Source organism: Tachyglossus aculeatus, chromosome X3, assembly GCF_015852505.1.
Source record: "Tachyglossus aculeatus isolate mTacAcu1 chromosome X3, mTacAcu1.pri, whole genome shotgun sequence".
Lineage (NCBI taxonomy): Eukaryota > Metazoa > Chordata > Mammalia > Monotremata > Tachyglossidae > Tachyglossus > Tachyglossus aculeatus.
In genome coordinates this window covers 3,280,591-3,306,484 of record NC_052099.1, presented here as the reverse complement: position 1 = coordinate 3,306,484, position 25,894 = coordinate 3,280,591, and the positions used below count along the sequence as shown (strand labels likewise).

Here is a 25,894-nt window from a genome sequence, read left to right as displayed (position 1 = left end):
GTGGCCAAAACTTTCCAGCTATTTCTGTAATACGAAAAAGTTTGGAAAGGAAACTTTTTTAAAAGCAGTTTATTTTTCAAACCCTCAAAAGCGCCCTTTAGTAGTGTGTAATTTTTCTTTAGTTTTTTGTAGCTTATGGAATTTTTTAAGGACTGATTTGTCAAACATTTTAGCTACAGGAGAGTCAGATCAGACACCATGTTGGTCTCTCACAGGGCTCAGTGTCTTAAGAAATGTGAGACTGCAGACTTACAGACACGTATTGGTTTCTAAGATTGTCCTTTCTGTTCTGTAAATTTTGTTTACGACTTGTATGATGTGTGATTTTCATAGACATCTTATCCTTCCTCTTATAGCTCCTCCTCTCTTCTCTGTCACCATGACTTGCTCCCTTTGCTCTTCCCCCTCGTCCCCCGACCCACAGCACTTGTGTATATGTGTATAGATCTATAATTCTGTATTATGTTGATTCCTGTTTACTTGTTTTGATGTCTGTCTCCCCCTCCCAGACTGTAAACCCTTTGTGGGCAGAGATGGTCTCTCTTTATTGCTGAGTTGTACTTTCCAAGCGCTTAGTACAGTGCTCTGCACACAGTAAGTGCTCAATAAATACGATTGAACGAATGATCATTTATTTGTTTATTTTTCCCTTCCACAACTTCAGGAGAGGTGAACGTCATGTTACTTAAATTTTCTCGTAAGGCTCTGGTGTACGAGAATAGTTGAGGAGGAAGGCAACCAGTGGATTATCTATGGATATGATTTTTTTTCCCACATGATCCTTGCCCCTACATTATTGCAGATAATTGAGAACATTCTATTTTTGGAAAATTCGGAGTTTTGTGTTTTTTTTTTTAAGCAGCTGTTTTCCAATCAGTGCTTTGAGGGAACTTTATAAAAGAGGTGTTTCTTGTTCGTTTTGTTTTTGCATCCGTATGCAGTATTTGGAGATATTTTAATCTTATGATATTTGTTAAGCCCTTAACTGTGTGCCATTACTATACTAAGTGCCCCAAGGGCAGATACAAGGTGTTAAGACTGGACCCCCTGTACCTATTCTTGAATTTTCTATTTTACACCTGAAGAACTTAAGTGACTTGCCCAAGGTCACACAGCAGGCAAGTGGTAGAGCCAGGATTAGAACCTAGGTCATTTGGCTCCCAGGCCCTTGCCCTTTCCACTAGGCCACGCTGCTTCTCTGAGTAAAGTGAGGGAATATTTTAAGTGCTTTTTCTTGTGAAAAATACTATACTTTAACCAAATGAAGAAGCAGTGTGGCACAATGGAAAGAGCCCTGGTTTGGGAGGCAGAGGTCATGGGTTCTAATCCTGGTTCTGCCGCTTGTCAGCTGTTTGACTTTGGGCAAGTCACTTAACTTCTCTGTGCCTGTTACCTCATCTGGAAAATGGGGATTAAGACTATGAGCCCCATTTGGGACAATCTGATTACCTATCCCCTTCAGCCCTTAGAACAGTGCTTGGCACATAGTAAGCGCTTAACAAATGCCATTATTATTAAATGAAGGGTTGAGATCAGTACTTACCCCGCAACATTGGTGGTTCTTCTTCTAAACTGTGAGCTTGTAGGCCGGGAATGTGTCCACCAACTTGGTTGTACATACTTTCCCAAGTGCTTAGTACAGTGTTCTGCACACAGTTAGTGCTTAATAAATACAAATGATCTGTAGATTGTTCTAGTTGTAAAAGATGAAAAGTAGAAGGCATGGAGAATTGGAATCTTTTTTAAAGAAAATGTAAGAGTTTACAAATATTTGATGGCATTAGTTGTTAAATCTGTGTGATTTAACACAGATTGAAATCAAGTATCTTTTACCCTCTCGCCTATTACCTTAATCAAATTTTCCTTTGAAGGGTTATTTTGCGAATGACCCAACACATAATTTGGCCAACTGTAGGAAGCAAAATGAGAAGTTGCTGTCTGAGATCTGTACTATTTAGAATGTTTAAGTATCTGCAGTTTAGTTTCCTCAGCTTCAATATTCTAGCTGTATTACTTCTCTAAATTTTCTTTACCTAGGGCTGTTTTAGATGTGTGGACTTACTGAAAAGAAATTCCATTTTCTAGAGTCAAATGTATGGAGCAGGTGAAGAGAGAAATTACTCCTGTTACTTTCACTACCTGCTCTGACTTCCCGCCTTCTTTCCCTTTGAGGGACACCAACAAAAGCAGCCCAGTCATAGAAGCTACTGCTCTCTTAGTTATACCCCTTATGCTACTTTGAAGTACTCCTAGGGATTTGCTTCAAATTGCATACCTTAGAATAAACTGATTTAAAGGGTTTTTTTTGCCACTGATAGGGTTTGTTGTGCATTGACCATAAACTCCATGAGGGCGGAGGGGACCCGGGCCTTTTACTGATGTTACAAAGAGGACTCATAAATGTTTCCTCTTCAGGCACCCTGTAATAGCTGTAGATCCATGGACTCACCTCCAGTAGTAAATTTCTTTTGGCCTGAAAGCGATGTGCGTTATCACTTTTTGTGTTGTGCTTTCAGCTGTCTTTCACGCCCAACTTAGTTGTAAAAAACGTGTGTTTTGCTTCCTTTGCAGGGTAGAAGACGCTGATATTTCAGAAAAAAGTATCAATGAAGAAAATGGAGAACTATCAGAGGAGGAGCAATCGCAAAACAAACATAGTCGTCACAAAAAAAAGAAGCACAAACACAGAAGTAAGCATAAGAAACATAAACATTCTTCAGAAGAAGACAAGGACAAAAAACACAAACATAAGCATAAACACAAGAAACATAAACGGAAAGAGGCTATTGATGCCTCTGACAAAGAAGGTATATCGCCAGCAGTAAAAAGAACTAAAATTGATGACTTAGCTTTGCTAGAAGATTTGGAGAAACAAAGAGCTTTGATCAAAGCTGAGCTCGATAATGAATTAATGGAAGGCAAGGTCCAATCTGGGATGGGGCTGATTTTACAAGGTTACGAATCAGGTTCAGAAGAGGAGGGAGAAATCCACGAAAAGGCAAGAAATGGAAATAGACCCACCACTAGGTCATCAAATGCCAAGGGGAAAATTGAACTTGTGGACAATAAGACCAGCTCAAAAAAACGAAGTAAAAGTAGGTCAAAAGAACGGACTAGACACAGATCTGATAAAAAGAAAAGTAAGGGCAGTGTTGAAGGAATCAAAGAAAAAACTACGCGGAGTAAGTCTAAGGAAAGGAAAAAATCAAAAAGTCCATCCAAAAGAAGCAAGTCTCAAGATCAGACGAGGAAATCCAAATCTCCTCTACTTAAAAGGCGATCGCAAGAGAAAATTGGAAAAGCCAAATCTCCCATGGAAGAGAAACTTAAAATAGAAGACAAAACGAAGTCAAAAGATCGCAAAAAATCCCCAGTCGTAAATGAAAGCAAAGCTCGGGATCGTGGCAAAAAATCCAAATCTCCAACAGAACTAAGAAGCAAATCCAAAGACAGGAGGTCACGATCCAAAGACCGCAAATCCAAGAGGTCTGAGGCGGAGAAGGAAAAGAAGCCGCTGAAATCTCCCTCGAAGGATGCTTCTTCGGGGAAAGAAAACCGGTCCCCTAGTAGAAGGCCAGGTCGCAGTCCTAAAGGAAGAAGTTTATCGCCAAAGCAGCGTGACAAATTGAGACGAAGTCGGTCCCCTCTCTTAAATGATCGCAGATCAAAGCAGAGCAAATCACCTTCTCGAACCCAGTCTCCCGGAAGAAGAGCCAGGAGCCGCTCATTAGAAAGAAAACGTCGAGAGCCAGAGAGGAAGCGGCTTTCTTCCCCGAGGTAATTTTCAAAGACATATAGTAAGTGTGATATCTGTTGAGCACTTACTCCTTGAAGACAAGAGGACCTGGGTCCTGATCCCAGCTCAGCCACTTGTCTGCTGTGTGTGTGACCTTGGGCAAGTCACTTCACTTCTCTGTGCCTCAGTTACCTCATCTGTCAAATGGGGATTGAAACTGTGAGCCCCATGTGGGACAGGGACTGTGCCCAACCCGATTTGCTCGTATCCACCCCAGTGCTTAATACAGTGCCTGGCACATAGGAAGTGCTTAAGAAATACTATTTTTCAAAAAAAGAGCCCAGAACAAGATAATCAGGTCAGACACAGTCCCTACCCGGGACTCACGGTCTAAGTGGGAGTGAGAACAGAAGAAGTAACTGAGGCCTAGAGAAGTTAACTGACTCGCCCAAGGTCACGCAGCAGGCAAGTGGTAGAGCTGGGATTAGATCCCGGGTCTTCTGATTCCCAGGCCTGAGCTCTTTCCACTAGGCCATGCTGCTGCTGTAACTTCCAAAAGGACAAAACGTTCCCACCGATCCTGCCAGAAAGCTTGCAGGAAGTTGCTGGGGAATTGGGGAAGATCTGTCAGGTAGCGTGAGCCCGTGGGGATCTGAGGTGCTGCAGTGTCAGAGGAAACCACTTGTACCCTTGGCATCGGGCATGGGCAATTCGGTGCCAGTTTGCCTTAGCGAAAGGTTTTGCCTGAATGTGGCCCTCCCATTTTAGGGTAGCAGATTTCAGTCTGTTACCTTTTTCATCCTTCCTTCGCTCCTCTTATTCCAAATACATGGATCTGATTGCTGAGTGCCTTTCTTGGCCTTACGCTGGATTTTTTTTTTCCGTTGGCTTTATGTGCTTATTGAGTTTACCATACAATATGTATCGTATGGAAGCTTAGTTACCCTTAATCCACACCCTTTTTTATGATTTAGTCCATAATTGCTAATTGCATTTAAAAAGATCCTCACCTCATATAAATGACTATCAAAGTTTGGCCTCTGGAGCCTATTGTTCATTCATTCAATCGTACTTATTGAGCACTTACAGTGTGCAGAGCACTGTATAAGTATGCTTGGAAAGTACAATTCAGCAATAAAGAGAGGCAATCCCTGCCCACACCAGGTTTACAGTCTAGTCGCAGGGTGGTGGTGCGGAGGCGGAGAGGCAGACATCAAAACAAGTAAACAGACATCAATCTAAATAAATAGAATTACAGTTATGTACAAATATACACAAGTGCTGTGCTATTGATCTGTTACCTGGCAGGTCCTGCACTAGTTTTCTGTTGAATTTTTATTTATGACTAAGGGATTCCCTCTGAGGATGGTAATTGTGTTTGTTAAGCACTGTGCCACGCACTGTATTAAGTGCTGGGGTAGATAGGGTATAATCAGGTCGGACACAGTCTCTGGCCCACTTGAGGCTCACGGTCTACGGGGGAGGGAGAACAAGCATTGAATCCCCATTTTACAGATGGGGAAGCAGGCACACAGAGAACTAAAGCAACTTGTCCAAGGTCACACAGAGGGCCAGGGCCAGAGCCAAGATTAGAACCCAGATCCTCAGACTCCCAGTCTCATGCTCTTTCCACTAGGTCATGTTGGAGATTAGGGTTCTAAACATACTCCAATCAAGTCTTCTTCACCTCTTAGTTATACTTGAAATATATTCATGAGTGAATTAATTGCTAAATTGGTTTTTAAATTAAGTTGACAGGAATCTATCTGCACTCAAGTAGAGCTCTGTACTCTGATCCATTTAACTTTTGCCATCTTTCCTTTTTCTCCCATTTCACCACTCTCATTTCCCTTTACTCCCTTTCCCCTCCTCTGATTCTTCTGTCTTTTCCTTTCTGTGTTGCCCAGTTTCTGTCCATCTACTCCTGTATCATTTTGTCTCTCATTTCCCCTTCTCCTTTTTGCTCACTTATCCACTCTCCTTTCTACTTTGTCTTTTTTCTGTGATCCTCCCTGGGTCCCTTTCATCTGTTCTTTTTACTGCCTTGTAATCTCTTCCCTTTCCCCTTTCTTTTTGTCCCTTTTCCTCTCTACCTCCTATTTTCTCTTCTTTTCCGTTTTCCTCTTCTGTTTTTCCGGTTTTCCCTCCTTCCCTCCCCCAACCAAGGGCTTTAGTGGCTGGCCAGTTGGTTAAGGTCTGCACCAGGAATTTGTCATCCTAGTCAGTCAGTGGTATTTATTGAGCGCTCACTGTGTGCAGAACACTCTACTAAGCTCTTGGGAGTACAGTACAACAGAGTTGGTAGACATGTTCCCTGCCCACACCAAGCTTACAGTCTAGAGGGGTCCCAAAGGACAACAGCAGGAAGCAATGGGAGTCAGCCCAGCCATGGGCCAGGCTCTTGCTCAGCAAACAGTAGCTGCACAAGAGCGTAGCTGGGGAGAGTGGGCTATCTTTTGGCCACCTTCCTGCCCCTGTGGGGTGGCTGGAAAGAATTGATCCATCTGAAGTATTAGTTGAGCACCTACTGTGTGCAGAGCACTGGACGAGGGGCTGGACAGAACGCTGCCATTACGGAGTGTATAGTCTAGCAGAGGAGACGCTAAAATACGATGCAGCGAGAAGGAAGGAATAGAGTGTGTGTTTAGAGAAGTATCACATGAAGGGGATACTTAGGTGGTGCGAGTGTGCTGAAGTGGCAGTGGGGAAATTGAAAATCAACCGGAGAAGGCCTCCTGGAGGTGATTCAATTTCATAAGGGTTCTGAAAATGGAGGGTGCAGTTGTCTTGTGGGCAAGGATCGCGTCTATCGACTCTGTTGTGTCATGCTCAGCAAATGCCACCTATTGATCGACTGAAGCGGGGGGGAATTCCAGGCGGCGGAGAGGTGAGTAAGATCTGGGTGGGAGAGAGATGAGAATGAGGCGCAGTGAGTTGGTTAGCTTGAGAATCAGCCGGCTTCCCTGGGTTGCTTCCCTGCGAGGCCTGGAGTGTGCTTCTGTGGGCTGGGCAGGTCTTGGAACGCAGCTTGCCACCCGGCCAATTGGTGCACCGTAACCCTGAGTGCCTCAGAACAGACAGCCCTTACATGCCATATTAATATTTCATAAATAAATCTACAGCAGAATAAATCTATAGCAGAAAGTACCTTCTAGACGTACAGTCTTCCCAAAGAACAGAAGTCCGGAAGGTGCTTGAACCCTTTTTTTAAATAGTATTTAAGCACTTACTATGTCAGATGCTGTTGTAAGTCAATTAGGTTGGACACAGTCCCTGTCCCACATGGGGCTCACAGTCTAAATAGGAGGGAGAACTCAGGCACAGAGGAAATTAAGTGATTTGCCCAAGGTCACCTAGCCAGCAGTTGGCAGAGCCCCGTTTAGAACCCAGGTCCTCTGAATCCCAAGCTCTTTCCACTAGGCCGTGCTGCTTCTCAGGGTTTCTTGCCCTGTGGCCTACAAATCCTTAAAGCCTCTCTTCCTCTCTATCCTTCTCTTTTTTTCCGTGTTCAAAATAAAACACTAAATCGAATAGTTAATTTTAAATAAGCAAATCCAGCCAACTAGGGCTCTCTCTCCCCACCTGTCGCCCTACACGTTAGAGACAAGAGATGTTTCTGGAATGAGGAGTTCTGGAGTACTAGGATTTTATTGTACATTTTATAATGCTGTGATCGAGTTTTTGTAGAGCCCCAGTTTAAGGAAAACTTGAGTTGTAGTAGTAATAATAATAATAATAATAATGGAATTTAAATGTTTACTATGTGCCAAGGACTGTATTAAGCACTGGAGTAGATAATCAGATCACATGTGGCACTCAGAGAGAATGGATATCGAATCCCCATTTTGCAGATGAGGGAATTGAGGCACTGAGAAGTTAAGTGATTTGCTCAAGGTCACATAGCAGGCATGGGGTGGAGCCAGGATTAGAACTCAGGTCCTCTGACTCGTAGGTCTGTGGTCTTTCCACTAAGCCATGCAGTTCCCCTTGTATTTCTTAATTCTGTTGTTTCGTACTCTCCCAAGCACTTAGTACAGTGCTCTGCACACATAAGCATCACACTGTGCTGTGTCCAGATTTAAGGAGTGTAGGAAGGACACTCTTTAATTCTGCTGTTTTATCTCAGCATGTAGTGAAAATACATGCTCTGGCATAACTCAGTATTTTTTTATTGACTTAGTTCTCAGACATGAGTATAATTCCTTATGGGGCTGTATTAACTGAAGCATGTGAATGTGTCAACATGATATTAACGTATCTCAATTCTGCTTACATTTTACACCCGCATAAGTTTTCATAAGGGGAGGCAGTTTTCTTGAGCAATATACTGTAAGCTTTCAAGGAGAGTTGAATTTAATTAGTTTTGTGTGGGTACTAACTTTTCACTGGATCATTTTTTAAGAACACGACCTAGGGACGATATCCTTGGTAGACGGGAAAGATCCAAAGATGCCAGCCCAATCAGTAGGTGGTCTCCAACCAGAAGAAGATCCAGTAGATCACCCATCCGAAGACGATCTCGATCCCCACTCAGGCGCAGCAGGTCTCCAAGAAGGAGAAGCAGATCTCCTCGGCGAAGGTATAGCGGCGCCCCTTTGTCATCATTTCTTAATGAAGTGTTAACTGGAACAGATATTTCTCAATTGGAAAAAGCCATTTGATTCATTAATAACAAAACTTTTTTCCCCACTCCGAAGATTCCATGTCCTCTCACGGGTGTTCTGTGTTGCGTTGAATTGGAGATTACAAAGTGGGGAGGGAAAAAACTAACTACAGTTGGTTGAGGTCCCCATGTAATGTCATCTGTCTTTTTTCTTTTTCTTAACCGGACATGCTTTTCCCTCAACAGGGACCGAAGTCGTAGGAGTAGATCTCGTCTGAGGAGGAGGTCTCGCTCTCGGGGCGGGCGAAGACGAAGAAGTAGAAGTAAAGTAAAAGAAGACAAATTTAAAGGAAGCCTTTCTGAGGGAATGAAAGCAGAGCAAGAATCCTCATCTGACGAGAAGTAAGAATACGTTTCTAAAAGTCAATTAAAACTCCCAAGGAAGCTCTGATAGGATTAGGAGTTATTCCAGTTCAGTTTTTCCAATTAATTAATCCCTCTAGACCAAGATCTTTATGGCCAAGAAACGTGTCTACCAACCCTGTTACATTGTACTTTCCCAAGTGCTTTAGTACAGTGCTCTGCACAGAGTAAGCACTCAGTACATATGATTGAGTGACTAGTATTTATGTACAAATGCAATTAGCTGGTACCTTGAAATTCTGTGATAGATCTGAATACTAGAGAGATTCCCCCAAGGTCATCCTGCAGGTCACTGGTAGAGCCGGGACTAGAACCTGGGTGTCCTGACTCAAAATTCCATGCTCTTTAAGGCATATAATTGAAGCAGAATCAACTGATCAATCAATTAATAGTATTTATTGAACTCTTACTGTGTGAAGAGCACTGCAGTTAGTGCTTGGGGGAAAAGTACAATATAATAAAGTTGGTAGACATGATCCCTGCCTGTAAGGAGTTTAGAGATTACAGAAGAATACTGTAAGGCTCGATTAGCAAAAATCTTAGTACCCTTGAATGCATGCTTGTGTTGTTTGCCTTTTCATCTATCTTTCCTAGAATAGTTTTCAGATGGGCAAATTTGTGGTTAAGCTTCCTGACTGTCCCCTGGAGTTTTACAGATAGTAAAATATAATTACCCTTAAAGGTATAAAAGTGAAGTAGAGAATGAACATTTTCCTCTTTGCCGAAAATTGGAATTCAGTGGACAAGGATAAACTTGACCAGCTTTTATTTAATGAGCTTATTAAAGTGCTTGTTTTGAGAGCTATAAAATTCTGAAATTGCTCTAGACTTTAAGCTCATTGTATGCAGGAAACATGTCTACCAACTCTGTTATTTGTCCTCTCCCAAGCACTTAGTACAGTGCTTTGCACTCAGTAAGCGCTTAATAAATACAGTCGATTGAAATCACAGCCACAAAATTGTAAAATCTTGCAGCCTTGAAGACTTCGATGTGGAGGAAGAAGATGAGGAGGCTGTAATAGAGCAAAGAAGAATGCAGAGGCAAGCAATTGTACAGGTAAGTACAATTATAAATGCACATATAAAAAGACAATTTGTCTAGCTTTTTGAGTATGAACGACATATATGTGACAGCGGGGGATACCCAGTGATGAAAACAGAAAGAACCGGCGTTTTCCTCCAGCTTTCCCACCCCACAACGCCAGCCACAGTCGACGGCCTTGCAAGCTCCAGCCAAGCTCCCATACAATGATTTCCTGTAGACCAGGCAATTTCCCCCTGCCGTGGCCAAGCAAACGCCACATCCCAGAAGAGCTTGGGTGATTTGAGGAGAGCGTGGACAGAGGAATCGGCAAGCAAGCATCTGTTATACTGCGAAAAATGTACTGGTTTATCTTTGCAGAAATATAAATACCTTGCTGAGGATAGCAATCTGTCTATGCCGTCTGAGCCAAGCAGCCCACAGAGCAGCACCCGAACACGATCACCCTCCCCAGACGACATTCTGGAACGTGTAGCTGCTGACGTTAAGGAATACGAACGGGAGAACGTTGACACCTTTGAGGCCTCTGTAAAAGCCAAGCACAATCTCATGACTGTCGAACAGAACAATGGTAAAATTAAATTTGTCTTCTCTCTGTGGCTCCATTTACATTCTGCATCCTTTTTTTTTTTTAAACAATAGGAGGGAAGGAATTCTTGGGGTGATTGGGAGGTGTAGTAATTATTAGCAATTAATCCTCATGAAATAAAACTTCCCCCATCTCCTGTATCTGCAGATTGTTTCTGAATGTCATTGTGAACTCTAAATTCACTGCTATTGTCTTCCATCCAGTGGAATGATTAAAACTGGGGAAAGTGATGGAATTTGGGGAAAGTTCTAGGGAAATCGGCAAGAAAGTATTTAAAATATAATGGGACTTCCAATTTTTAGGGCTTAGTGGGAGATAGTTTTGTATAATATTCTCTATCACTTTCACCAATGGTTTAAATTTTTCATCTTTAACAGAAAAGAACATTTTTTTCTTTTTGTCCACAGGACATTTGCAATTTATTAAATCTCCCCTCAGAAAATGAGTAAATGTGAAATTCCCTAGTGTTTTCACTACTCCCAATAAGAGTTCTGACAAGAGTCCAGGCCTGGGAGTCAGAAAACCCAGTTCCAATTCTAGCCTGACCACTTGTCTGCTCTGTGACCTTGGACAAGAAATACAGCCTCTCTGTGTCTTGGTTTCTTCGGCTTTAAAAAAGATTGAATACCTGTTCTCAGACTCTGAGCCAGCCCTATGAGGAGCCGGAATAATGTCTGATTTGATAATCTTGTACCCTATAGCGATGCGTAGGACAGTGCTCGGTACATAGTAAACCCTTAACAAATACCAGTATTATTAATAACGCATTTCTGTTAGAATGTGATGTGATGTTGGAAATAGTAGTGTACCCACTCGCAACATTAGTCAAGACAGGCATATCAAATCCCAACATTAGTCAAGACAGGCATGTCATAAACTGGCTTTCCCTACCAGGAGTTTCATCAAGAATATAACCTTGATGTCACAGGAGAAACTGAGTGTAACGTGACTTTTTTTTAAAGGCTCGGCTCAGAAGAAACTGTCGGCTCCTGACATGTTCACAGAATCTGATGACATGTTTGCTGCATACTTTGATGTAAGTGACTTTGATTCTTTCGTACCGGAAAGTAGCATTTTTGACTTGATTGGCACAAACCTAGCAGAAAACTCTCCCCTCTCTAACCCTTAAAACATAGACCCTCGAGGCGTTGTATAAGGGGCTGCATTTATCAATCAACGGCATTTCTTGAGCGCTTACCGTATGCGGAGTACCGTACTAAGCAGTCGAGAGACTACAATACAGCCGAGTTGACCGACATGTTCCCCCGCCCCCAAAGCAGAGGGGCCGGAAATGCGGGTGTGAAGTCCGAGGAAGTACACGACCAGGAAATGGGATGGGAATGGGAGTGGGCCAGGCTGGCGAGGGATTTGGGCAGTCATATTTTATATGGCGTTGTCTTTCAGAGTGCTCGACTGCGGGCGGCTGGCATTGGAAAGGATTTCAAAGAGAATCCTAACCTTAGGGATAATTGGACTGATGCAGAAGGCTATTACCGTAAGTGTGCCTTTCTTACTACTTGGCAGTTCCATCTGAAGTTAGAGGAGATTTAAAAGCACCTGGTCGGAAAGAGCTACAGTAGCATTATACCACAGTGCCATCACTTAAAAAGTGTGGCACATCCATCGGCTGCATGATCCCACACTGTAATATCCGATTGAGCTGCCCAGTGGTGTCCCAGTCAAAGCAGATTAAACTCTTGATGTAAAATTAAAACCTATCCAAAGTTATTTTCAGCCATGATCTTCCTCCAGAAGGAAGGAAGGGGTACGTCCACATGCTCGCCTTGATCTGAAACCAAGAAAAACAGCGTGCAAGCAACTTGGATGCCAATCGTGCAGTATATATCATGCAAGACTCCATTTGGAAGCGCTTCAGTGAGCACATTTCTTCCCTACTCAATGTTAAAGTCATCAGCAGTGAGAGAGCAGCAGAAACATTTCATGTAATGGGCTGAAGTGGGCATGCAATTTCTAACTTCATTTATGAAAGAGATAGTGACAAAGGCAGCCAGGTTTTGATGCTCCGTGATTCCCACAGCCGGGCACGTAGCAGAGATGACACAATTTTTAAGTGACCGCACTGTGTTTGCTCATTTCTTAGTGGCTTAGGCAATTTACAAGATATCTTTCATTAATATTCTGGTTCTCTGACGTCAAGTTCAGAATGCGGTTTTTTAATCTCTTCCTTTCCCCCTTCAGGTGTGAACATCGGCGAAGTCCTCGATAAGCGTTACAATGTCTACGGTTACACGGGGCAGGGCGTCTTCAGTAACGTAGTGCGAGCCAGAGATATGGCAAGAGCCAACCAAGAAGTCGCAGTAAAAATCATCAGAAATAATGAGCTAATGTAAGCCACGCCACACAACAAATTTATCAACCGTCATGTACAAGTGTGCCTAAATAGCATTAATTTTACTGCACGTATGCTTCAGATAGAGGCGTTTCAGGTTCAAGTAAACCTCAGTTTCTCTACGTGTGGACTTATTTGGAAGGGTCTCTTCTCTGTCTAGAGCCCAGTGTTTATTAATTCAGAAGCAAGTTTTGTTTTTTGGTTTTTGTTTTTAATGAGAAGTACTTTATAAATTCTCACTACTTAACTGTTTGGGCTAAATTGTCCTTTTTGTTTCTAGGCAGAAAACTGGTTTGAAAGAACTGGAGTTTTTGAAAAAGCTTAACGACGCTGACCCTGATGATAAGTTTCATTGCCTGCGACTCTTCCGACACTTTTACCACAAGCAGCATCTCTGTCTTGTATTTGAACCTCTCAGGTAAGGTGATAAATGGGGAGAGGTGGAAAATGACAGTGTTTTATTGGATGCTTTTTAGAGCAACACAGTACTAAAATTTCCCATTTTCTACATTATTTATTCTCTAAGTAATTTCATGCTTTTATTTTCACTGCACTACACCTCAGTGAGGGAAGCACATGTCTGTGGTCTTAACCACACCTGCAGTTTTTTGGGTTTTTTTTTTTTAATCCGGCTGCAGATACACACTTGTTCTTTTTAACATAGAGTGGAGGATGAGGGTAGAGGAACTGATGCTAGAATAGGCTTACGTCTAAGACACTGAGTCTTAGTCTTGAGTCAGGGGAATACTTATGTGATCCCCAAGTTTTTGTGTTTAGTGTTTTGTGTTCTAGACTGTAAACTCCTTTCTAGGCCGTAAGCTCATGGGCAGGGGATGTCTGTTTATTGTTATAGTGTACTCTCCCAAACGCTTAGTACAGTGCTTTGCACACAGTAGGTGCTCAATATATACAAATGAATGAATGTTCAATTCGTGCCACCTGGATTTAAACTTCAGGGCATCAGAATCGTAATTTGTTTATTTTGCAATAATCAGAGCGTTTTTGAGGGCACTAAGATGGAAAATCTCTAGTTCACTAATAGTGATTTCTTAATTCTGATAAGGCTCTTGCCAGTGTGTTGGAATGTTGGTTTAGAATGTATTCCATCCTATATTTGCAACGCACCTTTCATCTGCTAATTTCATTCTCTCTCTTCTAAAAGCATGAATTTACGAGAGGTACTGAAGAAGTATGGTAAGGATGTTGGGCTTCACATAAAAGCCGTACGGTCCTACAGTCAGCAGTTATTCCTGGCATTGAAACTCCTTAAAAGGTGCAACATCCTTCACGCCGATATCAAACCGGACAACATCTTGGTAAGTGAAAAACAAAATGTGATGTGTTGCTCTGTGGCTACAGATGTGACTCTGAGACCTGAAACCTCGAGGCGCCTGAAATTCCCAAAGTACCCTACTGCTCTATGTTTGTTTTGTGTATTCGTCTTTGTCTTTTACGTTTTAGTATTTGTTCCATTTCTCCTTAAGCGTCCGTCACCAGTCCCCTATCCTTAGCTTTTATTCTTACACTGTGAGCCTCTTGAGTAAGCTACCGTTTCTAATATCCACGGGTGTATGCTTTCCCAGCACCTAGCACAGTGCTCCTCAGTCAGTACTGCTACTACTATTACTACTCTTTTACCCAGGCAACCTCTTTGATCTCCTGGGGGCTGATAGTTTACGTCTGTCTTGGCTGAATTTTCCCCGAGAGTGTGTTGTGCTGTGAGAGGTTTTACTGTATATCTGATTTGAGCTCTGTCTCCACTTTCTATTCGTTCAAAAGTGTGAAATGGGGGGGCTTGAGAATAAAAATGTTTTTTTTCCAGGATTAACCTTGACTAGTTTTTGACCAATTCTGATGTGACAAGGAACGGTTGATAGACCAGTGTTAGCTGAGATAATGATGTAGCTGTTACTCTTTGGTGGGATACGAAGAGTAGCCTCAAGTCCCAACTCAGAATGAGTGAGTGAATCTCTTTTGCAGAGGGGAAGGGGCCCTGGAACTTTAAATCTCGTGTTACATCTTGCACAAAGTTCTGCCTGTGGAATGGCTTGTAATTGGGAGTAACTTGTAGCCTTTATCAGCTGATACCATCATTGCTCTATGAGTTGAAAAACTATTTAAAAGAGTGCAAACGATTAACGCTTCTATTGGTCTCTTTTGGTCATGTGTACTTTGAATATTTTTTTTCCTTAATATCTGGCATCCGTTTAAGAGGTTTCACTTTCCCCGATTTGGTCCATCGTTTCCCTCACTGCATTTGGTAAATTATCAGCATCTTTTGGTGGAAACCATCCTTCTGCCATCATCACAAAATACACAGAATCTGTTTGCTTTAGTAATGCATATTCATGTCAGTGAAACTATTCAGCGTTTTAAAGTTTATGATTGTTGCAGAGTTTTCTAATTAGAAAGGCAGCATCTTGTGAGGAGTGTTCTTCAAAAAACCCATTTCGCCTCAATGAAGCTTTTCTTCATTTTAAGCATGCAGAGTAGTGTAGGCTGTAGACCAGATGGAAGTGTCAGAATTGTAGAAGCAGAATCAAAAATTGCCTGAAAGCTGACACTTTTGTAAGCTAGTTGTTTTGCTAGCCTGGGTAACTTCACTGTGGTGATCTTAAACTGTCCATGTGCTCAGTGCAATCTCTTTAATCTTTTGTAGGTGAATGAATCAAAAACTATTTTAAAGCTTTGTGATTTTGGGTCAGCCTCACATGTTGCCGATAATGACATTACTCCATATCTCGTCAGTAGATTTTATCGTGCTCCTGAAATAAGTGAGTATCATTAAATGTTTTCAGAAGCATCGATCCCCTACTTTGTGCACAGCTCTGAATTAAGCAGTTGGGAGAGTGTAGTAGAATTAGTAGACATGATCCCTATCCTCAAGGAAGTAACAGGGAGACAGCTCAAAGATAAATTACAGATAGTTAGTGGCATACGAAGGTGGGTCTGTATAAGGGAGTGTTTGGTGAGGAAGAAGCACTTGAAGTGGCACTTGAGTGGAGGGATTTCAATTAAACTGGGAAGGCTTCCTGGAGGAGGAGAGCTGATTTCAGAAAGATGGGGGAGATCGGCGGTGTGCTGATGTGAAAGGGGCTGGAGTTGAGGAGGGCAGGCTTGAGCAAGGATTCAGATGTGGGAGAGATAAAAGTGAAACACTGTGGCTCCAGAGGATATCACTGCGGGACCTGGGAAGTGGCGAGGGCAAAGTGGAATATGTAGTCATGCGAGTCTTGATCGAGGGCCTTAAAATCACCAGATAGGATGTGGAGGGAAATGAGCAAACTTCGGAGGCTTTGGAGGAGTGGCGAGGAAAGTGGAGTGTGACTGTTGGGAAAAAAAATCGACAGGGTTTGGTGACAGACTGAATATGGGTGTTGAAAGAGAGGGGAGCCCAGGATAACACCATGGTTATGAGTTTGAGAAATGGGGGAAATGGGTCGTCAGCTGCAATGGGAAAATTAGACGGAGGAGAGGATTTGGGAGGGAAGAGAAGTTACAGTCCGTAGATACCGTAGAAGCAGCATTCTTTGAAGATTTGTCATCTGTCCTGGCTTTTTAATGAAGAATGGGCCAATTCTAATAACTGGTAAGGATCTCTAGTCAGTAGGGAGGGAAGCTAATGGCTTTACCTTCACAGCTTTTTAGGCAAGGCGGATGACTTTGACTAGTTATCACCCAAAGTAATCATAATTATAATTATAGACTTAAGTATTCACTCTGCTGAAGCACTGTGCTGAATGCTGGGTTAAACACAAGGTAATCAGGTAAGATATAGTCCCTGTCCTGTAAGGAGCTCTCAGTCTTTAGAATGGGCATTAGGCGTAGCAGAGAAGTCAGCTGCCACATCCTGACACTGTAGCCATTTCCTAACTCATCCTTGCCAAGTGCTTAGCCCTCCTTGCCCTGGCCCCCCAGGGAGATCTATGGGAACTGGAGTGACAGTGAGGTCGAGGCAGTTGCGTATTCCCCATGGGACCAAATGGTCAACATAATCCACACCACTGCTACTGCTACCCTCTACTCCTTCCCCTTCCATACTACCCCACTTTACTTCCCTTCCCTCCTTTTTCTTTCCTCCACCACCCAGCCCCAAGTAGGGTGATGCAACAAATGTGGAAAAACCTGCAACCCTAATACCTAACTCTCAGTAAGGTCTCATTACAAACCCGTATTTTGGTTTCCTTTGCTGATTTTTGCCCATTAGCACCTCGACCAAACATGGGAAGTGGGAAAAGGAAGCAACAGCACGAAGCGATTTTGTTATCCATTCTTTTTACCTCATTAAGTGAGTTTTGCATACTGGTTTGGTTTTAATCATTCTTTGAGGATAGAAACTGATAACATTCTCTTTCTGATTTCAGTTATAGGTAAAAGCTATGACTATGGTATAGATATGTGGTCTGTAGGCTGCACCCTTTATGAACTTTATACTGGAAAAATACTATTTCCTGGCAAAACAAATAATCATATGTTGAAACTTGCCATGGACCTGAAGGGAAAAATGCCGAATAAGGTAAGAAATCCGCGTGCGCAACTTATTCATGATGTGTAGAGCCAGCAGAACGAGCCTAGGGATCAAGGACCCTGCCAGTAGTGGTCAGAAGAAATTAGACCCCTCCCTCCTCCCGCCCCAGTGCAAGGCGTGTGGCTGTGGGTTCCTTCTGTCACTACTGAACCTCTAATCTTTAAGTAGCATTTTCCACCGGGGACCTAACTAGTCCACAATCTCCCCCTTCGCCCCCACCCCCTTACCCTCCCTCTCTTCCCCTATGCCATTTAAATCTGCACCTTTAGCCCTTCCTCTGAGGCAAAACCAAACGCAACAGGCAGAACCAGCAGTACGGGGCCTGGGTTTTAGTCGACACGAGGGCGGCTTAGATCCAGCGCCATGTGTGGGTTGTATAACCTGATTCTCCCACTGTTGGATTCCTTCCTCCTCTTCCCTTCCAGTCCCCCCAGGGGTTGATCGGCACCATGAAGGGTAGAGCCAGCCCTTCTGGAGAACATGTTTCTGAAACCAGGCAATGAGTTTTGGGGAAAGGGAGCTGAAAGAGGGATAGACGGCAGAGTAGCTACAACGGAGGCAGGTGTGACTGTGGGGGATCGAGGCGCATAGCCAAGCTGTGCTTGGGTTCAGCCCCTCTTGTGGGTTTTGAGGGGTTGGTACCAAGGTGACCCAGGTCCAGGCAGCCTCCCATAAGGTAGGGGGCATGCGGGCATTTTAACCCATTTTAAATGGGTTAAAATTGGAGGTTACCAGTACCCATTGGCTTCTTTACCCTGGGGCTTGCCGTCTCTGCGGGCTCTACCAGCTGCACACAGCAAGAACAGCTAGAAACTGCTCGGGTCTCAGTGTCAGCAGATTTGGAAAAAAAATGGGTGTGGACAGACTGATTTCCAGAAGTCTGTTAAGCAGGACCAGTTCAGTAGATTTTTTGAAAGGTTGAAAGCGTTTTCATTCGTACAGGTCTGTTGTGACTGTACTTTAAGATTTCATCAAGCTCCCTAAAGTCTGGAGAAGAGCTCTTAAAGTGTAAAGTAACCTTTTTTTTCTCCTTGAAAAATTATCCTACTGTCTAAAATCTCTTGGATTTAGTTACCTTATTGATTTTTGAATACAGAGGTGAACACCCACGTTGACCTTTTTAAAATAAAAATCCGTTCTTTGTGACATCAGCAACTGAGAGCCTTCAAAAACCATTGTGTTCATTAAGCTGGTCTAGAGGCAGCGCTTGCAGTGGCTTTTTTGAAGGATTTTTATTTCACAACGAATGGGATGGTCTGTGCTGCTTCTGGGAGAGAGGAGCAGAGCAGTCATCCCTGTAGCTGATTTCCTTGCATGGAAAGAAGCAGCAATGGTGCATCATCAGCTTCCGTTTGGGTTATCCCAGCTGCTGTGGCTGGAACCAGCCGTGAGGTGGCTCTGGTTTCTGTTTTTAGTTGCTACTGCTACTCCGTTTCTTGTGGAGCTTCCGGCAAAGGTGAGAAATCTGGGGAGCCCAGCAACCAGATGATCAGTGTCCCTTATCGAGCTCTGACCTAGGCGTTTGGGAGAGAGCAAGCCACTAGAGTCGGTTGACAGTCCCGGCCCACAAGGAGCTTCCAGTCTAGAGGGGGAGACAGAGAGTAAAATGAGTTACCGATAGGGGGAACGAGAGAGCGTAAGGATATGTCCGTACCTGGGGGCGGTGAGGATCAACTTTATAAGTGGAATAGGTCCAAGTGCTTAAGCAGAGTCCTAGTGGGAGGAGGAGATAAGAGTAAGGAGCTCTAGCTACTAAGCTAAGCTCGCGTTCCCTCATGGCCCAGTGTCTCCTAGCAAATCCAGTCCACCACCATTCGCTATTGCGGTGGCCTTCCTACTTGGCGGTGGCAGGCTGCCGGCCTCAGGGTTGGTGAGCATATGGCTGGCAAACGCTTGAAATGGCCAGGCTAAACCTACCTTCTTTTAAAACAAGAGTAAAAGAGGATTTTCTTTTCTCTTTCAGATGATACGTAAAGGGGTGTTCAAAGATCAGCATTTCGATCAAAATCTCAACTTCATGTATATAGAAGTAGATAAAGTGACAGAAAGGGTAAGTATTTTAAATGCACAGGGCTAGCCAAGTACTTTGGGCTTTAAATCCGTGTTCTGTGATTTGTTTATAAACAATGGCAGTTACAGGAGCCGAGACTGGAGAGTAATAAAACCATCATTCCCTAAATCATCATTTTAGCTCCGTTATGATTTGAGTCCTAGTGTTTGTGCAAACAGGGATTCTGTTATTTACTGGAGAAAACGATATACGAATCCTCCCTAGAGAATTATGTGGCGTTTGAAATTAAGTTGGAGGTAGAGACAAACAGCATTTTTGGCGAGGTGAGTTTTTTTATGTTTTCGTTTTTCTGTAAATGATATTTAAGTGCTTACTTTATGCTAGGCACTGTACTAAGCGCTGGGGTAAGATACAAGCTCATCAGACTGGGCACAGTCCATGCCCCACATGGGGCTCACAGTCTTGATCCCCACTTTACAGATGAGATAACTGAGGCACAGCGAAGTTAAGTGAATTGCCCAAGGTCACCCGGCAGATGAGTGGCAGAGCTGGGATCGGAACCCAGGTCATTCTGACTCTCAGACCTGTTTTCTATTCACTAGACCACGCTGCTTCTTGCATTAGGGTTATAAATCCTAGAAAGTTATTTCTAAGAAGTGATCGTCTTAGACCACTCTGACTCGTAGAAGTCTTTTAGGTTATCTTCTCCTATTTCAACCGACAGGTGGGTGAAACAGAACAGAAAGCCCGCTAAGTGAGGTTGAATGATATTCTTTTATCTCACTGTAAAACCCTTGCTTCAGCTTTTCCATACATCAGATAGAGCGCTTGTGCCCAGAAGCCCGTGTTGAGTTTGCAGCAGGTAGGCAACCAGAACAAATTTCAGGCAAGTCTTCGTGCTTTGGCCAGCAAAAGATAGGCACCGGTTTTGTGTGTTTGGATTCTAGCGGTAGATTGGGCCATAAATGACGGTGGCACTTTGAAACCTGTCTTTTAGGAGAAAGTGACGGTCATGAGCACCATTAATCCAACCAAGGACCTGTTGGCCGACCTGATCGGGTGCCAGCGGCTCCCAGAAGACCAGCGTAAAAAAGTACACCAGCTCAAGGACTTGTTGGACCAGATCCTAATGTTGGACCCGGCTAAACGGATCAGCATCAACCAGGCTCTGCAGCACGCCTTCATCCAGGAAAAGATTTAAATGAGACGAAGAAGCTCCAAGGGTTTGAGTAAATTAAAGTACAAAGACTGAAGCAATGATGTCCCAGCCGTTTATTAATGTATATAAGCCTATAAATATCTTTCCCCGCCAATTGAGGAAGCATGATCTAGTTGAATTAACATGAAGGCCGATATTTCGTTTAGAAATGTCAGTCGCTCCGTTTGTGTCTTTATGTGAGAATTGTCCCTGTAGAACTGTTTTAATTGCCAAGACTGCACAAAGTACAATGCTACCGTGTATGGTTGCAGTTCCCATGAAAGCCAAGGCTCTGTGATGCAAAGAACAGTAATACCGGGTGGTTGATTTGTTTTGAGCCGACATGGCTTCAGTTTGGTCTCTGAGAAAATGGCCAGCATAAATGCTGTTTATATTCACATTTTCCTAGGTGTGTGTGTGCGCGCAGGCCACAGCAGCGTGCCCTTGGTGTAGTCAGTGCCGAAGGGGGCCCGTTCCTTCTTGCTCTGCCCGCAGGGATGGTCTCCTTTTAAAGCAGGTTGTGTACAACTTTCAGTACACTGAAGGTAAGCTAAACCATCCACATCACTGATGTTTTAAGATGTTATTTTACTGGAACAGCTGGCACAATGAGGGACGGTAGTTTGGCGGCAGAATTCCCTGCATGTCGGGTAGATGAATCCTCTGTTTTATAATCTTTCTTTTTTTTTTTTTTTCCTTTTCTTTCATTTTCCTGTTTGTTTTTTTTTTCCATTGCAACTGTGGCGTAGTTACAACCTCGGTTCTTGTTCATCACATTTAAGATTGGGGAGAGGGCACACTTGGTGGATTATAGAGCACCTTCAGTGTACTGTTTCTTCTTACTTTCAATTTTTTTTAAATCGACTGGCTATATAGACTTTGGATACGTTTTGTTACTACGGTTCCCAACTAATACGTAAATGCCTACAGGATTTTCATTTACTAATTACGAATGTCAGGACCTCCTTCTTCTGAAAGCCCTCCTGTCTACAAGTTAGCTAGACAACATTAAGTTTTTAACTCTTTGTATGTCATTTTGAAAATGTACTGCTTTATGGAAAAAGTGTTTTCATTTGCTCATTGTTTTCATTATTTGTGATCATGTTGTCTTTCAATACAGGCATAAACCTTCCACTCTTGAACATAGCAGCTGCTTTTTAAAAGCGGTAATTGCTTCTTTACCTTTTATTTCTTTTGTAAATGAAGCTTTTTCTTTAATAAGAAATGTGACTTGAAAGTGTTGTCTATTGCGTAAAACAGTTGACACTCACTTATTGTAAAGTGAAGATTGTTCTGCTGCATGTAAAGTGGACCATGCAGATTTCTGTATGTTTTCAGTATGCATCGTTAGATAATAAAGTCTTTTGTGAACAAGGCATTTGTAGCCATCTTTAAAAGTTTTTGTCTTCAGTGCTGGTAAGTCAGGTAATCCAATAAAGGGTTGAAAGCAACCTTTCATTTTTTTTTATTTTTTATTTTTGTAAAATCCTTTAGCTTAAACGGATTACTAAGGATGTAAATCCTGCAAGGCTATGTCAGGCTATGTTAATTTAGAAGACCTCCCCCTCCAGATATTTCATCATAAAGCCCTACGGCTACTGTCTGCTTTCGTTGTAGTGCAGTTATTCCTTTAGGTTATATAGGAGTGAATTCAGAGTTTAACTAATGTTTGTGCTGTTCTCTCACTTTTCCTTTTGATGGTGCCGAAAGAAAAAAAGGAAAGCTGGGCACAGGCCACTCACCGCCTTCTCCTGGGGGTCTGATTGCTGAGACACCACCTTCACCTTCCTCACAAGGTTATTTCTGACAGCATGTGTAGATAAACAAGTTAAAACGATCATTTGAATTGGTTTGATTTTTTGCAACATGAGGAAACCAGAAATGTTCATTTCTGCATTCGTATATTAACATAAAGGATGAGAGCCAGAGGTGGCAGTCATTTTGTTTGTCGGGCAGTACAACGAAACAGTATTTGTTTGGCCCGGCAGGTATCGAATCTCTCCCTCTTTTTTTTTTTTTTTTCCTTTTTGGAATTTTTTTTAAAGGTTGTGTTTTTCTGGTTTAAAGAGACTTGAAATAGTCAACGAGATCTTTTCTGTTCATCTAGGCACATAATTGGAACAAACAGGCACACTTGGTGCAGTCGTGGATGGAAAATGAGAATAGCAGGCACTGTGCTGATGGGGTGGGCCCTATCAAGGAGATGAAATGAATAAACTGCAAATAGGCAGGGCATGGGTGATGTTTTAACATCCCTTCAACCTGTCCCCTAAGGATTTTCCTTTTTTAAACAAGATGAATACGTTACTTCCAAATAATAAGTCTGTTACATAGAGCCAACAGGAATGCACCTTATACTCTCTAAAAAAGCGAGTAATTGTTCATAAACTTCCCTCTGGAGTTTGCCGCACTTTGATACTGGCATACCTCAGTTTTAGGAGCAGGTTTTTTGTGTTTTGTGTTTTTTGTTTTGGTTTTTGGGTGATTTTCTTCAGATTTAGTAATTACTGCGTCTGCTAGTTTGTGGCACCATTTTTACATCATGATGTAAGAATACTGTAATGCAGTAACATCCCCTTCACTAGAACGATTCATCTAATGCCTACAGAGCTTTGTAAACTGTTTTAAAATAGCATAAAGTTGCTCGTTTGCTTGTTCTTTGTGTTTTAGGTGCAGCTGAAAAGAAGGTGACGATCTCCAGAAGACATAAGCTCAGGTTTCTACTCTATAAAAGATATGAAATAGTCATTTAGTTAAGTCTAATCTTCTGGTCTACAGCACTTAGATTTAAGATCTCATTAATGTGTTTGTAATCTCGATGACACATGAAAATACTGTCCCTGTGGTGGTCATGTGTTATGGTTATGGAGTTTTTGCTTTCAATAAATTGTAGCAGGAGGGCGTACTTGGTGATCTTTTTTGTTAAGGAAGTTTTTTTTTCCTTTAAAATGGAAATGAACCATCCAGGGATACTTAAAAAGTACACTCGAAGAAATTCGGGGGCAGTCAGCCGTGTCAGAGCAGATAAGAAAACGGCACCCACCAAAACCATTGCGAATAAAAAAAAATAGACTTGAATTTTAATTCTCCTCTGGCTCAGTGTTGGCGCGAGTTTGAGGGAATGGTGGCTGGAAAAACCACCTGGTCCAGTCAACGCTCCCTCCTCCAATTGGCCTTTCCCGCCATATTCTTTGAGACCGCCTCTCGAGTTCGTGCCTGGTCGGCATCTTCACGCTGTCCGAGGCTTGAAGGGTGCCACCTGTTCTCGTTCCTCTAACGTCGCCCAGACAAGGGCCATGTTACCAAGAGCCTGGGAAGCAGAGGCGTGCATATCTGGCACAGCGCTCTTGGCTTCATGAGGGCGGCCCGCTCTTTAAGCCCGCGCCAGTCTAGTCATTCCCCTTCGCCTCGGCTGTGCAATGGCGCTGTGTCCTCAGGAGTCTGAGGAGTTGTTGCAGGTTCCTGATTCTTCTCTGCACTTCCCTCCCCCTCTGCCCTTCTCCAAGGTGATCCCTCACAATGCCAGACTACACCACCTCAGCGGTGCTGAGATGAAAACGATAAAGGAAGTGTCGTAGAGAATTATCCGAGCCTGCAACATTTTGATGGTACTGACAGCTCAGGACAGTTTGTGGCAGAGGAGGGTGGGAGGTCTGGCATTCGACTTGATTTTGGCCAGTTTGCTCTCCGGAGCCTTTTCCCCCGTACAATTACTATGATTTCATACCCGAACACTGACTTAACAGTTCAGTTGCTTTGTTGATGCCAAAGAATGATGTTTGGAATAAAACAAAGCAACTGAATACGGAGATCTAATTTAGAGCAGCAATGAAGGCTCTCCGGGTGAAAAATGTTAAGCGCGAGATGTCCGGGATGTTCACCTTGCTCCTCCACGGTACACGGGGTTCTTGTTCACTAAACAGGAATGTTATATGTAAAAGTGGAGATGTGCTTTCATGAGAGTTGAGCCCGCGATATGTAAATTCTACCATCAGGATGATACACGTGCCCACGCAGCCAGCCAGAGTCACGAATTTCACACCTGGCTGTTCTCTGAGTGAAATATATCATTTCCTTAGTAATTTGTTTCCTGGAAATCGTAGCTAAAAGTTCGTTCACGTCTTTGTATGTCATGCCGTAACGTGCTGAGTGACTTTTTTTTTTGCAAGCATCTTTGCAATCACTTTGTTCGACTTTGTTGCTATGTTATCTTTAGATTTCTCTATCTTTTTCCCTTACCCCAGGGTAAGTGTCTGCTCCTGAAGGACTTTTCACATTTTTTGGTCGACCCGGGAGCCTGATGTATCTGAGAATACAGAAGACATAACTTGAGCTCTTTCATGGCATCCTTAAAATTCTAATGTTTAGAAGAACACAGTCCCTGCGTGGTTAACGAATCTCTTAATAAAATCTTTCTTGTACCCGTTTGCTGGCCTGTTTCTTTTTTCACATCGGATTGGTGTTCTGAGTTATCGTTTATTTGATGAGGTTGTTTCCCGGCTTGCCGGTTGGAGTTTTTGCTGGAGCTTGGGGGTGGAGGGAGGCGGAGCAGGGAAGATGGGGGGGCCTCGGTTTCAAGCCATTTTCCTCATCCCCCACCCCAATTCTGTTCTACCTCCAGCCAAAACAGAATTTCTCACTCAGCTGTTCCTGCCTTCTCAGTCCCTGCTTTTCAGTCAGCGACATTCGAGGCCCACCATCTGAATGGGGAAGACAGTGGGCTGTGGTCTGGGAGTGGGAGGGGAGGTGTCCCTTGCTTCCATTTGGCTCTGACCCGTCCCACCCCATCTCCTGTGGACTCCTGGATCCAACCTCTCAGATTGTCCTCTGACTACCCAGGCATCTGGCCTGAAGCCGTGCCTCATCTCAGCATTGAGGGCCGACAGGCAACTGGTGCAGAGACAGAGGTACCTACGTGAGGGATGGCACCATGGTGGTGAGAGAACTTGGCTAAGTCAGAGCGGGCCAGCTCCCTCTGTTAGGGGCCAGAAGCCAGACATCCAGCAGGCTGTTGGTGTCACAACTGAGGCCCAGTAACGTATTCCTATCCCCCTCCTGACCTCTGCGGCATAGGGCTTGAGTGGTGGGCTGCATCAACTCCTCACCCTGAATGCTGGGTCGGATGGAAGGGGCTGCATTCGGAGTGTTCTCCAGGGGCCGAGAGACACCGAAGGGAAGACGGGCACCAGGAAGACGCTAAAGTGGGATTTCTACTTGGTCGAGTCGTGGTGGATTCTGGAATTAATCCATGAAAAGCGCATATGGTGCCTGGAGGGTTCCCGTCAACTCTCCAGGCTCCTTGGTTGGGCTAACGACACTTCTCGCCCTGGGTCCCCATAAGGGGATGCCATCCCCTTGCCTTACTCTGCACAGAAGTTGGGGTCTCTCTGGGGAGGAGGTGTCATTTCTCAACC

At 43.4% G+C, this 25,894-nt stretch overlaps 1 protein-coding gene across 4 annotated transcripts in view; it reads left to right on the top strand.

Annotated features, from left to right (window-relative positions):
- Nucleotides 1-24,901, top strand: part of LOC119948960 (serine/threonine-protein kinase PRP4 homolog) — a 28,112-nt gene extending 3,211 nt beyond the window's left edge. Inside the window, exons 2-19 of one of the 4 annotated variants that reach the window (XM_038770531.1) lie at nucleotides 2,572-3,777; nucleotides 8,139-8,315; nucleotides 8,586-8,741; nucleotides 9,738-9,819; nucleotides 10,165-10,375; nucleotides 11,356-11,429; nucleotides 11,798-11,888; nucleotides 12,593-12,740; nucleotides 13,024-13,161; nucleotides 13,906-14,059; nucleotides 15,403-15,517; nucleotides 17,108-17,259; nucleotides 19,235-19,321; nucleotides 20,280-21,025; nucleotides 21,601-21,646; nucleotides 22,191-22,276; nucleotides 23,151-23,196; nucleotides 24,725-24,901. In XM_038770531.1, the coding sequence (XP_038626459.1) occupies nucleotides 2,572-3,777; nucleotides 8,139-8,315; nucleotides 8,586-8,741; nucleotides 9,738-9,819; nucleotides 10,165-10,375; nucleotides 11,356-11,429; nucleotides 11,798-11,888; nucleotides 12,593-12,740; nucleotides 13,024-13,161; nucleotides 13,906-14,059; nucleotides 15,403-15,517; nucleotides 17,108-17,259; nucleotides 19,235-19,321; nucleotides 20,280-20,483 (2,995 nt within the window). In that variant the 3' untranslated portion in view covers nucleotides 20,484-21,025; nucleotides 21,601-21,646; nucleotides 22,191-22,276; nucleotides 23,151-23,196; nucleotides 24,725-24,901. Of the gene's footprint in view, nucleotides 1-2,571; nucleotides 3,778-8,138; nucleotides 8,316-8,585; nucleotides 8,742-9,737; nucleotides 9,820-10,164; nucleotides 10,376-11,355; nucleotides 11,430-11,797; nucleotides 11,889-12,592; nucleotides 12,741-13,023; nucleotides 13,162-13,905; nucleotides 14,060-14,565; nucleotides 14,703-15,402; nucleotides 15,518-17,107; nucleotides 17,260-19,234; nucleotides 19,322-20,279; nucleotides 21,647-22,190; nucleotides 22,277-23,150; nucleotides 23,197-24,724 lie in introns of those variants that run through there. The other 3 variants (XM_038770532.1, XM_038770530.1, XM_038770533.1) reach the window with 3 other exon arrangements.
- The last annotated feature ends 993 nt before the right edge of the window (nucleotides 24,902-25,894 follow it).